General features: G+C 43.3%; 1 protein-coding gene across 11 annotated transcripts in view; it reads left to right on the top strand.

Moving 5' to 3' along the window:
• Nucleotides 1–13,763, top strand: part of LOC110524508 (SUN domain-containing ossification factor) — an 80,713-nt gene that overhangs the window by 55,926 nt on the left and 11,024 nt on the right. For 6 of the 11 annotated variants that reach the window (XM_090235862.1, XM_090235858.1, XM_036978307.2 and 3 more), the window contains 9 exons: nt 507–624; nt 2,230–2,354; nt 2,445–2,512; nt 2,941–3,048; nt 3,133–3,238; nt 6,942–6,997; nt 9,622–9,713; nt 11,207–11,272; nt 12,914–12,991. In XM_090235862.1, the coding sequence (XP_090091988.1) occupies nt 507–624; nt 2,230–2,354; nt 2,445–2,512; nt 2,941–3,048; nt 3,133–3,238; nt 6,942–6,997; nt 9,622–9,713; nt 11,207–11,272; nt 12,914–12,991 (817 nt within the window). Of the gene's footprint in view, nt 1–506; nt 625–2,229; nt 2,355–2,444; nt 2,513–2,940; nt 3,049–3,132; nt 3,239–5,980; nt 6,643–6,941; nt 6,998–9,621; nt 9,714–11,206; nt 11,273–12,913; nt 12,992–13,763 lie in introns of those variants that run through there. The other 5 variants (XM_090235864.1, XM_090235866.1, XM_090235865.1 and 2 more) reach the window with 3 other exon arrangements.

Here is a 13,763-nt window from a genome sequence, read left to right as displayed (position 1 = left end):
GTAATGGGAGTGTAGAGGTTTACGTGTGAGCATTGGGGGGGAGGAGCTACACACAGCTTGGCAGCCAATCCTGCAAAATCCTTCATTCAGTAAATGAACCCTCTGCTCCCTCTGCCTTTCTCTTACTGGGAGGAGGGATGGAAGGGAGGGAGTGAGCGAGAGAATGGAAGAAGAGGGTGGGAATGAGAGAAGAAGAGGGTCAGCCTTTGTTTGTAGATGGTGATGAATTAAAAGCCCTGTCCAGTATTGGTACAGAGCTGTTCTGTTCTCCAACTACATTGGCTGCAGACAGACAGAGCTGAACCGGATTGGCCCGTATCTGTGTGTTAATGAACAGGCTTTGCCATTTGGTGGCTTTGTCGACCGTTCTGGGGTCTTATCAAGTGATTGTATTATATATAAATTACAGCTCACTGGGCGTGTCTGTATGGCGTGTCTGTATGGCGTGTCTGTATGGCGTGTCTGTATGACGTGTCTGTATGACGTGTGTCTCTATACCTGTCAAGGCAGTGGATGCCAGTGATGCCAGCGCTATTGAGACGGACCCCTCAGTGCCCAGTAAGGAGGACATCCCAACCTTCGACGAGTGGAAGAAACAAGTCATGGAAGTGGAGAAAGAGAAGAGTAAGAAACACACACAGGGACACGTTCCCATCATTAATATCATGTTCAGGAGAAGCTCAGTGACCATGAAGAAGGCATGATGGTTGCAACAGTCATTTTTCAGACAAACTAGTGCAGAGACCTCACAAATATCTTTCCTCCTTTCAACTCACTCAATCTCTTTCTCTCTTCCCTCCATCTTCCTCCTTCCCTCTATTCTTTCTCTCTATCCCTCATAGTTTCTCCCCTCTTGCCTTTCATTCTTGAATCTCTTCCCTCTGAATGAGGGCAGTATGGGTACTGGACCGTGTGTGTGTGTGTGTGTGTGTGTGTGTGTGTGTGTGTGTGTTGTCAACCTCTCACCCTCCTCTGAGGCAGCACTCTTTCTCCACTGTCATGAATGGCCCGGTCTACTGGAGCAGAAGGACACAGACCAACAGACATGCATGAGTTCACACACACTCTCAAACTCCACGCCACATGCACTGCACACACACACACACACACAGACACACACAAAAATACTTCCAGATTGCGTACAGTACCCTCACACTCTTAGATCAGGCCTAGTGGTTAGAGCGTTGGGCTAGTAACCGGAAGTTCAAATCCCCGAGCTGACAAGGTACAAATCTGTCGTTCTGCCCCTGAACAGGCAGTTAACCCACTGTTCCTAGGCCGTCATTGAAAATAATAATTTGTTCTTAACTGACTTGCCTGGTTAAATCAAGGTAAAATAAATACATTTATAAAATAAAAAGACATCGTGGCAGGGTCAGTTAACCCATTGTGTTATTATTCGCAGAGCTAGAAACTGGACCTTGTGTAGATCTCCTGTCCTCAGCGTCACCATCACAGACCAGACAGACACATTTATAAACAGATGGCGTGATGGTGGTAATTGTGTACAACGTCATCCATTTCATATGTTTTATATTTTTTGTAATTTGTACACTATGTTACGGATTTGGAAGTGTTTAAGGTCTGCATCTTTCTCACACACACACGTTTTGATCTATCCTCGTGGGGACCTAAAATCCTATTTTCCCTAACCTAACTCCTAAACCTCTAACCACTAACCCCTTAAAGGCTCTGCATGGTCAATCTGACTTCTGACAAGGCCGTACAGCATTTACTGCCATGCAGCCTCCACAGACGTCAGGGTTTCATCCTTATTGTGCTGAACAGAGCTGTTGTCAAGGAAGTGCGTTTGTGTTTATACAAGATATACCACCCCCACCTGCCGTCAACCAACCATGTCAATGTGGAGTTATACGGAGCCCTCCACATAGTTAAAACATTTGAGAGGAGCACAGCAATGCGGTACGGAGCTTGATTTGGCCTCTGCATGCCTCCAGAAGCTCGGCATTTGCGTCACACCCTCCCTCCATATGAAGTGTCCGACCACATTTTCGGATCGAGCATAAATAGGGTTTTACCCTAACCCTAATGGTAACCCTAAACTTAACCCCTAAGCTTAAAATAGCCTTTGTTGACATGGGAAATTTCCCCACAAGGGAGAATTTTCCTTTTTTTTTACTATCCTTGTGGGGATTTTAGGTCCCCTCAAGGATAGAAGAACCAACCCACACACACACACACACCTCTTAACCCCTCTGTCTTCTCCAGCTCTGTCCCTCCATACCTCTTCAAGTGGAAGCCCCCCTGTGAAGAAGGTACAGAAGAACTTTAAAAACAACTATGCTTCTGTGGAGTGTGGCGCTAAGATACTGTCAGCTAACACAGAGGCTAAGGTAACACACAATGTTCTTAGAACCGTAAGAATCAGTCCATTGACTCATTATGTGTCTCATATTTTCCATTTTGTTCTCTCTGGTTTCCAGAGTACATCTGCTATCCTCATGGAGAATATGGACCTGTACATGCTGAACCCCTGCAGCATCAAGATCTGGTGAGTCACACACACATTCGAGGGGCGTGTCTATACTTGCTGATGCAGGAGACGTTGTCATTTTTGCTTCAGTTAAGATTGTGCAAGAGGGATACACAGTTCGAAACAATCATGAGAATAAATAAAGGTGTCAGATTTTCAATCTAGTCATCTCTCGTTGTTTAATTTTGTGGACAGTTTGCCCTTCCTTCTCTCTCTCCTGGTCCTGGCTGCTCTCTGTGGAGCTGCAGCGTGACAATGGGTTACTCAGTGTTCTGCTTTGCTGTTTCCTCCAGAAACACACACACATTGTCCCCTCAGCATGTGTGACCCCAACTGCCAACCATCTGCCCAGGCAGAGGTCAAGGGGAGAGCAGGCAGCTGGAAATGATCTCACATTATCATTCCTCATCTACCTCTATATTCCTCTTCCCCTTTTCTCTCTCTAGGTTTGTGATAGAGCTGTGTGAGCCCATCCAGGTGAAACAGTTGGACATCGCTAACTTTGAACTCTTCTCCTCCACACCTAAAGACTTCCTGGTCTCCATCAGCGACAGGTACATGAACACCCTTCCCGTTTCTCTCCGGACACACACACACACCCCTCTGACCACCCCTCTCGTTCTCTTGCTCTCTCTCAGGTATCCCACCAACAAGTGGTTGAAGTTGGGAACGTTCCACGCCCGTGACGAGCGCACCGTCCAGAGCTTCCCATTGGATGAACAGCTCTACGCCAAATACATCAAGGTACATACTTACACAGTCACACCTACACACACACACACTGCAAACACCCATACACAGACAAACTGCAGACACACACACCATTTGAGTTCTATGTTCTAAGCCCAGGTAAATTCCTCATCACTTCACAATAGGTTTCCTATGTCATCAACATGAGACTGGCTCCCTACTGAAACCTCACATCATATATGTGATTGTGAGGGTGAAAATGTGGAAGGAAATATTCTGAGGGTGTTGGATGCATTTCAGCTACCTTTCCTCCCTACTTCTATGTGTAATAAATACAGTAAAGAAGTATTGGAAAGTGCCTACTATATTGTAGTCTTTCAACTCTACTCCTCCTTGCCATCTTCTCTTATCTAAGCTTTAAGTGTTATTGCATTTATTTATTTAATTCTTTGTGTAGTTTAAAATAATATTTTTGGAGATTTTTTTGTGTTGTTGGGTTAGTATGAATATGCCACTGTTACCAAATTATGAATTGTAATTTCACAAACTACTGTGTGAATAGGTCCAAAGTTGATTTAGTTTCAAGAAGAACTGAAGCTGATATCAACCTGATATGTCTTGGTCTGTCTGTCTGTCTAGGTTGTCTGTCTGTGTGTCTAGGTTGTCTGTGTGTCTAGGTTGTCTGTGTGTCTAGGTTGTCTGTCTGTGTGTCTAGGTTGTCTGTCTGTGTGTCTAGGTTGTCTGTCTGTGTGTCTAGGTTGTCTGTCTGTGTGTCTAGGTTGTCTGTCTGTGTGTCTAGGTTGTCTGTCTGTGTGTCTAGGTTGTCTGTCTGTGTGTCTAGGTTGTCTGTCTGTGTGTCTAGGTTGTCTGTGTGTGTCTAGGTTGTCTGTGTGTGTCTAGGTTGTCTGTGTGTGTCTAGGTTGTCTGTGTGTGTCTAGGTTGTCTGTGTGTGTCTAGGTTGTCTGTGTGTGTCTGGGGTCTCTGTCTGGGGTCTCTGTCTGGGGTCTCTGTCTGGGGTCTCTGTCTGGGTCTCTGTCTGGGTCTCTGTCTGGGTCTCTGTCTGGGTCTCTGTCTGGGTCTCTGTCTGGGTTGTCTGGGTCTCTGTCTAGGTTGTCTGGGTCTAGGTTGTCTGTGTCTGGGTTGTCTGTGTGTGTCTGGGGTCTCTGTCTGGGTTGTCTGGGTCTCTGTCTGGGTTGTCTGGGTCTCTGTCTGGGTTGTCTGGGTCTCTGTCTGGGTTGTCTGGGTCTCTGTCTGGGTTGTCTGGGTCTCTGTCTAGGTTGTCTGGGTCTAGGTTGTCTGGGTCTAGGTTGTCTGGGTCTAGGTTGTCTGGGTCTAGGTTGTCTGGGTCTAGGTTGTCTCTGTCTAGGTTGTCTCTGTCTAGGTTGTCTGGGTCTCTGTCTAGGTTGTCTGGGTCTCTGTCTAGGTTGTCTGGGTCTCTGTCTAGGTTGTCTGGGTCTCTGTCTAGGTTGTCTGGGTCTCTGTCTAGGTTGTCTGGGTCTCTGTCTAGGTTGTCTGTATGTGTCTGTCTAGGGTGTGTGTGTGTGTGTGTGTGTGTGTGTGTGTGTGTGTGTGTGTGTGGCTACCTCTTCCCTACTCCTCTAAAGTAACTGCTATGAATACTTACAGTGCATTCTGAAACAATTCGGAACCCTTTACTTTTTCCACATTTTGTTATGTTACAGCCTTATTCTAAAATGGATTAAATACAAATAAATCCTCAGCAATCTACACATTATACCCCATAATGACAAAGCGAAAACAGGTTTTTAGACATGTTTGCAAATTTATTACAAATAAAAACCACCTTATTTACATAACTATTCTGACTCTAAATTGAGAGCAGGTGAAATCCTATTTCCATTGACCATCCTTGATGTTTCGACAACTTGATTGGAGTCCACCTCTGGTAAATTCAATTGATTGGACATGATTTGAAAGGCACACACCTGTCTATATAAGATCCCACAGTTGACGGTACATGTCAGAGCAAAAACCAAGCCATGAGGTCGAAGGAATTGTCCGTAGTCCTGTCTCGCAGCTCTGTGTCAAGGCACAGATCTGTGGAAGGATACCAACATGTTTTTCCAGCATTGAAGGTCCCTAAGTGGCCTCCATCCATTTTTAAATGGATGATGTTTGGAACCACCAAGACTATTCCAAGAGCTGGCCGTCCGGCCAAACTGTGCAATCGAGGGAGACGGGCCTTGGTCAGGGAGGTGACTAAGAACCCGATGGTCACTCTGACAGAGCTCTAGAGTTTCTCTGTGGAGATGGGAGAACCTTCCAGAAGGACAACCATCACTGCAGCACTCCACCAATCAGGCCTTTATGGTGTGGCCAGACGGAACCACTCTAAAGTAAAAACCACATAACAGCCCGCTTTGAGTTTGCCAAAAGGCACCTAAAGACTGTCAGAAACAAGATTCTCTGGTCTGATGAAACGAAGACTAAACTCTTTGGTCTGAATGCCAAGTGCCACGTCTGGAGGAAACCTGGCACCATCACTATGATGAAGTTTGGTGGTGGCAGTATCATGCTGTGGGGATGTTTTTCAGTGGTTGGGACTGGCAGGCTAGTCAGGATCGAGGCAAAGATGAAGGGTGCAAAGTACAGAGATCCTTCATGAAAACCTGCTCCAGAGTGCTCAGGACCTCAGACTGGAGTGAAGATTCACCTTCCAACAGGACAACGACCCTAAGCACATAGCCAAGACAATGCAGAAGAGGCTTCGAGACAAGTCTCTGAATGTCCTTGAGTGGCCCAGCCAAAGCCCAGACTTGAACCCAATCTAACATCTCTGGAGAGAACTGAAAATAGCTGTGCAGCAAGGCTCCCTATCCAACTTGACAGAGCTTGAGAGGATCTGCAGAGAATAATGGGAGGAGCTCCCAAATACAGGTGTACCAAGATTGTAGCGTCATACCTAAGACTCGAGGCTGTAATTACTGCCAAAGGTGCTTCAACAAAGTACTGAGTAAAGGGTCTGAATACTTATGTAAAAATTAAATTCCTGTTTTTTTATTTTAATAAATTCCCAAATGTCTATAAACGTGTTTTTCTTTGTCATTATGGGGTATTTTGGGAAGATTGAGGGGGGGAAACAATGTAATCCATTATAGAATAAGGCTGTAATGTAACAAAATGTGGGAAAAATCTAGGGGTCTGACTACTTTCTGAATGCACTGTATAATACATTTCCCTTTTAATGGTATTTGTACCTTATTTTGCTTCGTATACCTTACCCTGTCCTTTATTGCTTTATCCTTATAGTCTCTTGTAGAGCAAGCATTCAGTCAACACTGTTATGTTGTCAGGAAATAATTTTACGAAAATGCCAAAAAAAAGGACCAGATGCTTGACTTGCTTGTGGCATGAATCAGCCTTTTCCTGATTTCTCTCCTTTTCCCCTCTCTCTCTGTCTCGACCTCTTGCATCAGATATTCATCAAGTACATAAAGGTTAGCATTCTTCTCTTTTAGAGGTTGTAAATATGCAATGATGCGTTGTATAATGTACCATAATGGGGAGCTTTGGTGGCAGTGCACAGATACTGTAATGCATGACCAAAACCAACTAAAACAAAACACACATCAATAAAAACATATCGTCAGCTTGGCAAGTTCTACGACATCACCTTTGATTTGATTTAGTATAGACGTTATTGGATGACTAGAATGATAGTGTTGCTGGGTGGTTTAATTAACCAGGTCTGAGTGTTTTACCAGTGGTTTAACCCTTCCTCTCCCCTTCCCTCCAGGTGGAGCTCATCTCCCACTTTGGATCAGAACACTTCTGTCCCCTCAGCCTCATCAGGTTAGAGATGTATAGAGGGAGGGAAGGAAGGAGTGGTAGAGAGACTGTCATTTCACTTTTTACAGATGCAGTGCTATGTAAAAGTATTTGCCCCCTTATTTTCTCTATTTTTGCATGTCTTTGATCTGATCTTCAACTGAAACCTAATATTAGATAAAGGGAACCTGAGGTTACAAATAACCCCCCAAAAAGTATGCTTATGTTATTTATTTAATTAACAGTTATCCAGCACCCAATTCCCCTGTGGGAAAATGATTTGCCTCCTTAAACTCTAACTGGTTGTGCCACATAGCTACAATGACTGCATCCAAATGCTTCCTGTAGTTGTTGATCCGTCTCTACCATTGCTTGGAGGGAGTTTGGCCCAATCTTGCATGCAGAACTGCTTTAACTCAGTGACATTTGTGGGTTTTCAATCAGGAACTGCTAGTTTCAAGTCCTGCTACAACATCTCAATTGGGACTAGGTTTGGACTTTGACTAGGCCATTCCAAAACTTCAAATGTGTTGCTTTTCAGCTGTTTTCATGTTGACTTAATTGTGTGTTTTGGACCATTGTCTTGCTGCATGACCCAGCTGTGCTTCAGCTTCAGCTCACAGACGGATGGCCTGACATTCTCCTGTAGAATTCTATGATACAGAGCAGAATTCATGGTTCCATCTATTAACCTGTCTCGGACTGGGGTTCCGCTAGCGGAATATTCACTTACCTTTGATGATCTCCATCAGAATGCACTCCCAGGAATCGCAGTTCCACAGTAAATGCTTATTTTGTTCGATAATGTCCATTTATGTCCAATAGCTTCTTTTGTTAGGGCATTTGGTAAACAAATCCAAATGCGTGATCTCGTCCATTCGGACGAAACGTTCAAAAAGTTATATTACATGTCGAAGATTCTATACTTAGTTTGACAAGTTTCTATCTTTAGGATGATTTTATCATAAATGTTCAAGAATGTTCCAACCGGAGAATTCCATTGTCTGTTGAAAAGCAATGAAACGACAGCTACCTCAAGTGAAAGTGTGTGACTGAGAACGAGGCTGTAGGCAGACCACTGATTCAAAGAGCTCCCATCCGGTCACACATCACATGAGAAGTCTGACACAACGTTCTAAAGACGGTTGACATCTAGTGGAAGCCTTGGGAAGTACAAAATAACCCATATCCCACTGTGTATTCGATAGGGGTGAGTTCAAAAACTACAAACCTCAGATTTCCCACTTCCTGTTTGGATTTTTTCTCAGGTTTTTGCCTGCCATATGAGTTATGTTATACTCACAGACATCATTCAAACAGTTTTAGAAACTTCAGAGTGTTTTCTATCCAATACGAATAATACTATGCATATATTAGCATCTGGGACTGAGTAGGAGGCAGTTCACTCTGGGCATGCTATTCATCCAAAAGTGAAAATGCTGCCCCCTATCCCAAAGAAGCTAAGGCAAGTCGTCCAGGTCCTGAGGCAGCAAAGCATCACACTACCACCACCATGTTTGATAGTTGGTATGAGATTCTTACTGTGGAATGCAGTGATTGGTTTTCACCAGGCATAATGGGACCCATGTAGTCCAAAAAGCACCTGGGTGATCATCCAGACTCTGGATGATCCATAACGTACTATGGACAGATGAGTCAAGTATGGTGTTGGTAGTGTGATGCTTGCTTTGTTGCAACAGACCTAGACGACTTGCCTTAATAGAATGAACCATGAATTCTGCTCTGTATCAGAGAATTCTACAGAAGAATGTCAGGCCATCCGTCTGTGAGCTGAAGCTGAAACGCAGCTCTGTCATGCAGCAAGACAATGATCCAAAACACACAATCAAGTCTACATGGGAATGGCCTAGGCAAAGTCCAGACCTAGTCCCGATTTGACATGTTGTGACAGGACTTCAAACAAGCAGTTCATTCTTAAAAAACCCACATGTTGCTGTTACAGCAGCTCTTTATGGAAGAGTGGGCCAGAATTCCTCCACAGCGACGTGAGAGACTGATCAACAACTACAGGAAGTGTTTGATTGGAGTCAATGTAGCCAAAGGTGGCACAACCAGTTAGAGTGTAAGGGGGCAATTACTTTTTCACACCAGGGCATTGGGTGTTGCTTAACATTGTTTAAGAAATTAATTGAATAAGTATGTAGTTGTTGTTATTTGTTCATTCAGGTTCCCTTGGTCTAATATTAGGTTTTGGTTGAAGATCTGAAAACATTCAGTAAAAAAAACAAAAGAAACTCCCTTTCTGTCCCCTTTTAACTGGAACTAAGTTCGCATCCACTTAACTGCTGCTACTCTGTAGATAAACTACATGTTAAGGTGTACATTCTCTCAGTCGATAAGGTTAAAGGGTTGATGTATATATGAATGTGCAGTTACAGTACAGACATTTCCCTGATGTTGAACCTCTCACTCAAACCCACATCTCCTCAGGGCTGGTGTTTGAGTTAGAGAATACTATAGGGAACAGTGTACTCTCAGCAACATGTCAACCCACCTGTCAGTTTTCTGACAAATTTCATGTTAGCCTAAGCATAATTCCTCTCTTTCAGCTGTATATGATAAATGTAACCAGATGTTAGTTTGTGTGTGTGTGTGTTATATAACAGTGTGTGTGTGTGTGTTTACAGGGTGTTTGGTACCAGTATGGTGGAGGAATATGAAGAGATTGCAGATTCTCAGTACCCCTCAGAGAGGCTGGAGTACCTTGATGAGGATTATGGTGAGATGGTACACTGTGTTTGATAATCGGTTATAAAAGAAATTGTGTCCTCAATAACGTACCTGATTAGGTGCATCAAAGCTGGGGCCGAGAGACTGAAAAACAGCTTCGATCGCAAGGCCATCGACTGTTAAACAGCCATCACTAACACAGAGGCTGCTGCCAACATACAGACTTGAAATCATTGGCTACTTTAATACATGGATCACTAGTCACTTTAATCATGTTTATATATCTTGGATCACCCATGTACATTACAGTTCAAAAGTTTGGGGTCACTTAGAAATGTCCTTGTTATTGAAAGAAACGCAAAAAAAAAAATTGTCCATTGAAATAGTGTAGACTTTGTTAATTTTGTAAATGACTATTGTAGCTGGAAACAGCTGATTTTTAATGGAATATCTACATAGGCGTACAGAGGCCCATTATCGGCAACCATCACTCCTGTGTTTCAATGGCACGTTGTGTTAGCTAATCCAAGTTGATCCCTTTAAAAGGCTAATTGATCATTAGAAAACCCTTTTGCAGTTGTTAGCACAGCTGGCAACTGTTGTTCTGATTGAAGAAGCAATAAAACTGTCCTTCTTTAGACTAGTTGAGTATCTGGAGCATCAGCATTTGTGGGTTTGATTACAGGCTCAACATGGCCAGAAACAAATAACTTTCTTCTGAAACTTGTCAGTCTATTCTTGTTCTGAGAAATGAAGGCTGTTCCATGGGAGAAATTGCCAAGAAACTGAAGATCTCGTACAACGCTGTGTCCTACTCCCTTCACAGAACAGCGCAAACTGGCTCTACCAGAATAGAAAGGATTGGGAGGCCCCGGTGCACAACTGAGCAAGAGGACAAGTACATTAGTGTGTCTAGTTTGAGAAAAGTCCTCAACTGGCAGCTTCATTAAATAGTACCCGCAAAACACCAGTCTCAACATCAACAGTGAAGAGGCGACTCCGGGATGCTGGCCTTCTAGGCAGCGTTTCAAAGAAAAAGCCATATCTCAGACTAGCCAATAAAAAGAAAAGATAGAGATGGACAAAAGAACACAGACACTGGACAGAGGAACTCTGCCTAGAAGGCCAGCATCCCGGAGTCGCCTCTTCACTGTTGACGTGGAGACTGTATTTCTGATCAATTTGATGTTATTTTAATGGACAAAAAATGTGCTTTTCTTTCAAAAGCAAGGACATTTCTAAGTGACCCCAAACGTTTGAAAGGTAGTGTATATACTGCATTTTATACCATCTATTGCATCTTGCCTATGCTGCTCTGTCATTGCTCATCCATATATGTATATGTGTATATATTCTTATTCCATTCCTTTACTTAGATTTGTGTGTATTAATTGGAAATTGTTAGATATTCCTGCACTGTCAGAACTAGAAGCACAAGCATTTCACTACACTTGTAATAACATCTGCCAACCATGTGTATGTGACCAATAACATTTTATTTGATTTAAATAATAATAAGATTTTTTTCCCCCCTATCTACAGACTACCCTCCTGGGTACCTCCACTCTGAGGACAAGGGGTCCAAAAATCTGCTGGGCTCTGCCACAAGTACGTACGTACACACAGACACACAATCACGTCAGATTGTTTTGAGCCTACAGTGCCTTAAAGGTTTTCACACCCCTTGACCTTTTCCACATTTTGTTGTTACAGCCTGAATTTAAAAGGGATTACGCTGAGATTAGTTTATCACTGGCCTATACACAAATACCCCATAATGTGAAAGTGGAATTATGTTTTTCGAGATTAATTCAAAACTGAAATAAATGTCTTGAGTCAATAAGTATTCAACCCCGTGAAGCCTAAATAAGTTCAGGAGTAAAAATGTGTTTAACAAGTCATGTAATAAATTGCATGGACTCTGTGTGCAGTAATAGTGTTTAACGTGATGTTTGACTAACTCCTCTCTACCCCACACATACAATAATCTGTAAGGTCCTTCAGTTAAGCAGTGAATTTCAAACACAGAATGGAGCTAAGCACAGGCAAATTCCTAGAGGAAAACCTGGTTCAGTCTGCTTTCTACACTGGGAGATGACTTCACCTTTCATCAGGGCAATAACCTAAAACACAAGGCCACATCTACACTAGAGTTGCTTACCAAGAAGACAGAGAATGTTCGTGAGCAGCCGAGTTACAGTTTTGACTTAAATCTACTTGAAAATCTATGGCAAGACCTGAAAATGGTTGTCTGGGAATGCTCAACAAACAATATGACAGAGCTTGAAGAATTTAGAAAATAATAATGGACAAATGTTGCACAGTCCAGGTGTGGAAAGCTCTTCGAGACTTACCCAGAAAGACTCACAGCTGTCATCGCCACCACGAAGTATTGACTCTGGTGTGTGAATACTTATGTAATTTAGGTATTTCTGTATTTGCTCAAATTTCAAAAAATATTTATTCACTTTGTCGTTATGGGGTATTGTGTGTAGATGGGTAAGAAAGAATCCATTTTGAATTCAGGCTGTAACACAATGTGGAATAAGTCAAGGGATATGAATAATTTCTGAAGGAACTGTAGATTCACATGGCACATGATTGCATTAACATGGGTAACTTGATATCCTGGCTGAGCGTCAGTTCTCTATTGTATCTAATCACAACAGATAATTGATCTCCAGAATTGGCTCTAAAACAGGTTGTGTTTCTTGGAGAATGGAGAGACTAGAAGCTGCTTTCCTTGAATACATGTAGTCCTGAATGTTCCATCAGTTGCTGTATTCCCACTCACACACACATTCACACACACACGGAGCGGGTTAGCGACTGACGTATATAACTCTGCTACACACACTGGAGCTCCTGTTTCTCCCTGCTTCTAAGGGGGAGGGACTGGCACTGCAATGAGGCTGTAATCAGATTGGCTAAGACCCCCCCCACACACACACACACACACACACACACACACACACACGTTCAACATTGAGAAAACAGACTGACCCATTCCTACACGGCCCCCACCCCAACTCGGTGAGAGAAAACAAGCAGACTCTGACAGGGTCTTCTGTAGCCAAGCAGAGTCTGGAGAGAAGTGGTTGGGTAAGGGAATGGAGAGTGAGGCTGAGGGGAATGCCAAAGGCCTGTGGTTTTACAGATTCCTGTGGGGCCTTCACCTATTTTACTATACTACCAGTGAAGGACAACATTCATGATGCTCTCGTGTGTGTGTGTGTGTACTCCCTACAGATGCCATTCTCAACATGGTCAACAACATAGCAGCCAATGTTCTGGGAGGCAAGCCTGAGGGAGGAGCACAGATAGAAGGTATGGATTCTTCTCCCCCTTTTTAATTTTTATTTAACTAGGCAAGTCAGTTAAGAACAAACTCTTATTTACAATGACGGCCTACCAAAAGGCCGTCATTCCCTTCCCTCCCCTCCCCTTCTTTCTCCCCCTCTCCTTCTCTCTCTACTCTCCTCCTCTCGTCTCTTTCCTCTCCTATACTCCACTCTTCTCCTCTCACTCCCCCCATCCTATACATTCCTTTAAAGGAAATGCTATGTGTTAGATACTGTAAATAACTTGCTGTGGTCACCACTTCTTGGAGCGAGAGGCATGAGGTTTGCTTATGAAGCTTGTGGTGGAATGTTTGTCTCGTGCTAACTAAAGCACTGTGCTGCCCAGGGAAGTGTGTCATTAGAGGTATTCTATACATAATAAAGAATGTTTGTCTCGTGCTAACTAAAGCACTGTGCTGCCCAGGGGAGTGTGTCATTAGAGGTATTCTATACATAATAAAGAATGTTTGTCTCGTGCTAACTAAAGCACTGTGCTGCCCAGGGGAGTGTGTCATTAGAGGTATTCTATGCTGGTCCAAAGCCAACAAATTGTGATAGAACTTCGGATGTGTACTTGCATATGGGTTGCTTGTGTTGAGAGAGGCCCCACACACAGTACATGCCAAGTCAGCTCCAATCTAATGCGTTTATTCATTCTGACTGTCTGTTTTGGTTCTGCTTCCTTCCCAGACAATCACGCCAGTCTTATCCTCCTTTCTCTTGCCCAACTCCCCTTTTCCTATTTTATAAGTCTATGC

The sequence above is a fragment of the Oncorhynchus mykiss genome, chromosome 5 (genome assembly GCF_057628025.1).
Source record: "Oncorhynchus mykiss isolate SJ-2025 chromosome 5, ASM5762802v1, whole genome shotgun sequence".
Lineage (NCBI taxonomy): Eukaryota > Metazoa > Chordata > Actinopteri > Salmoniformes > Salmonidae > Oncorhynchus > Oncorhynchus mykiss.
The sequence above is the reverse complement of the archived record's forward strand: the minus strand, read 5'-3'. Positions and strand labels throughout refer to the sequence as shown.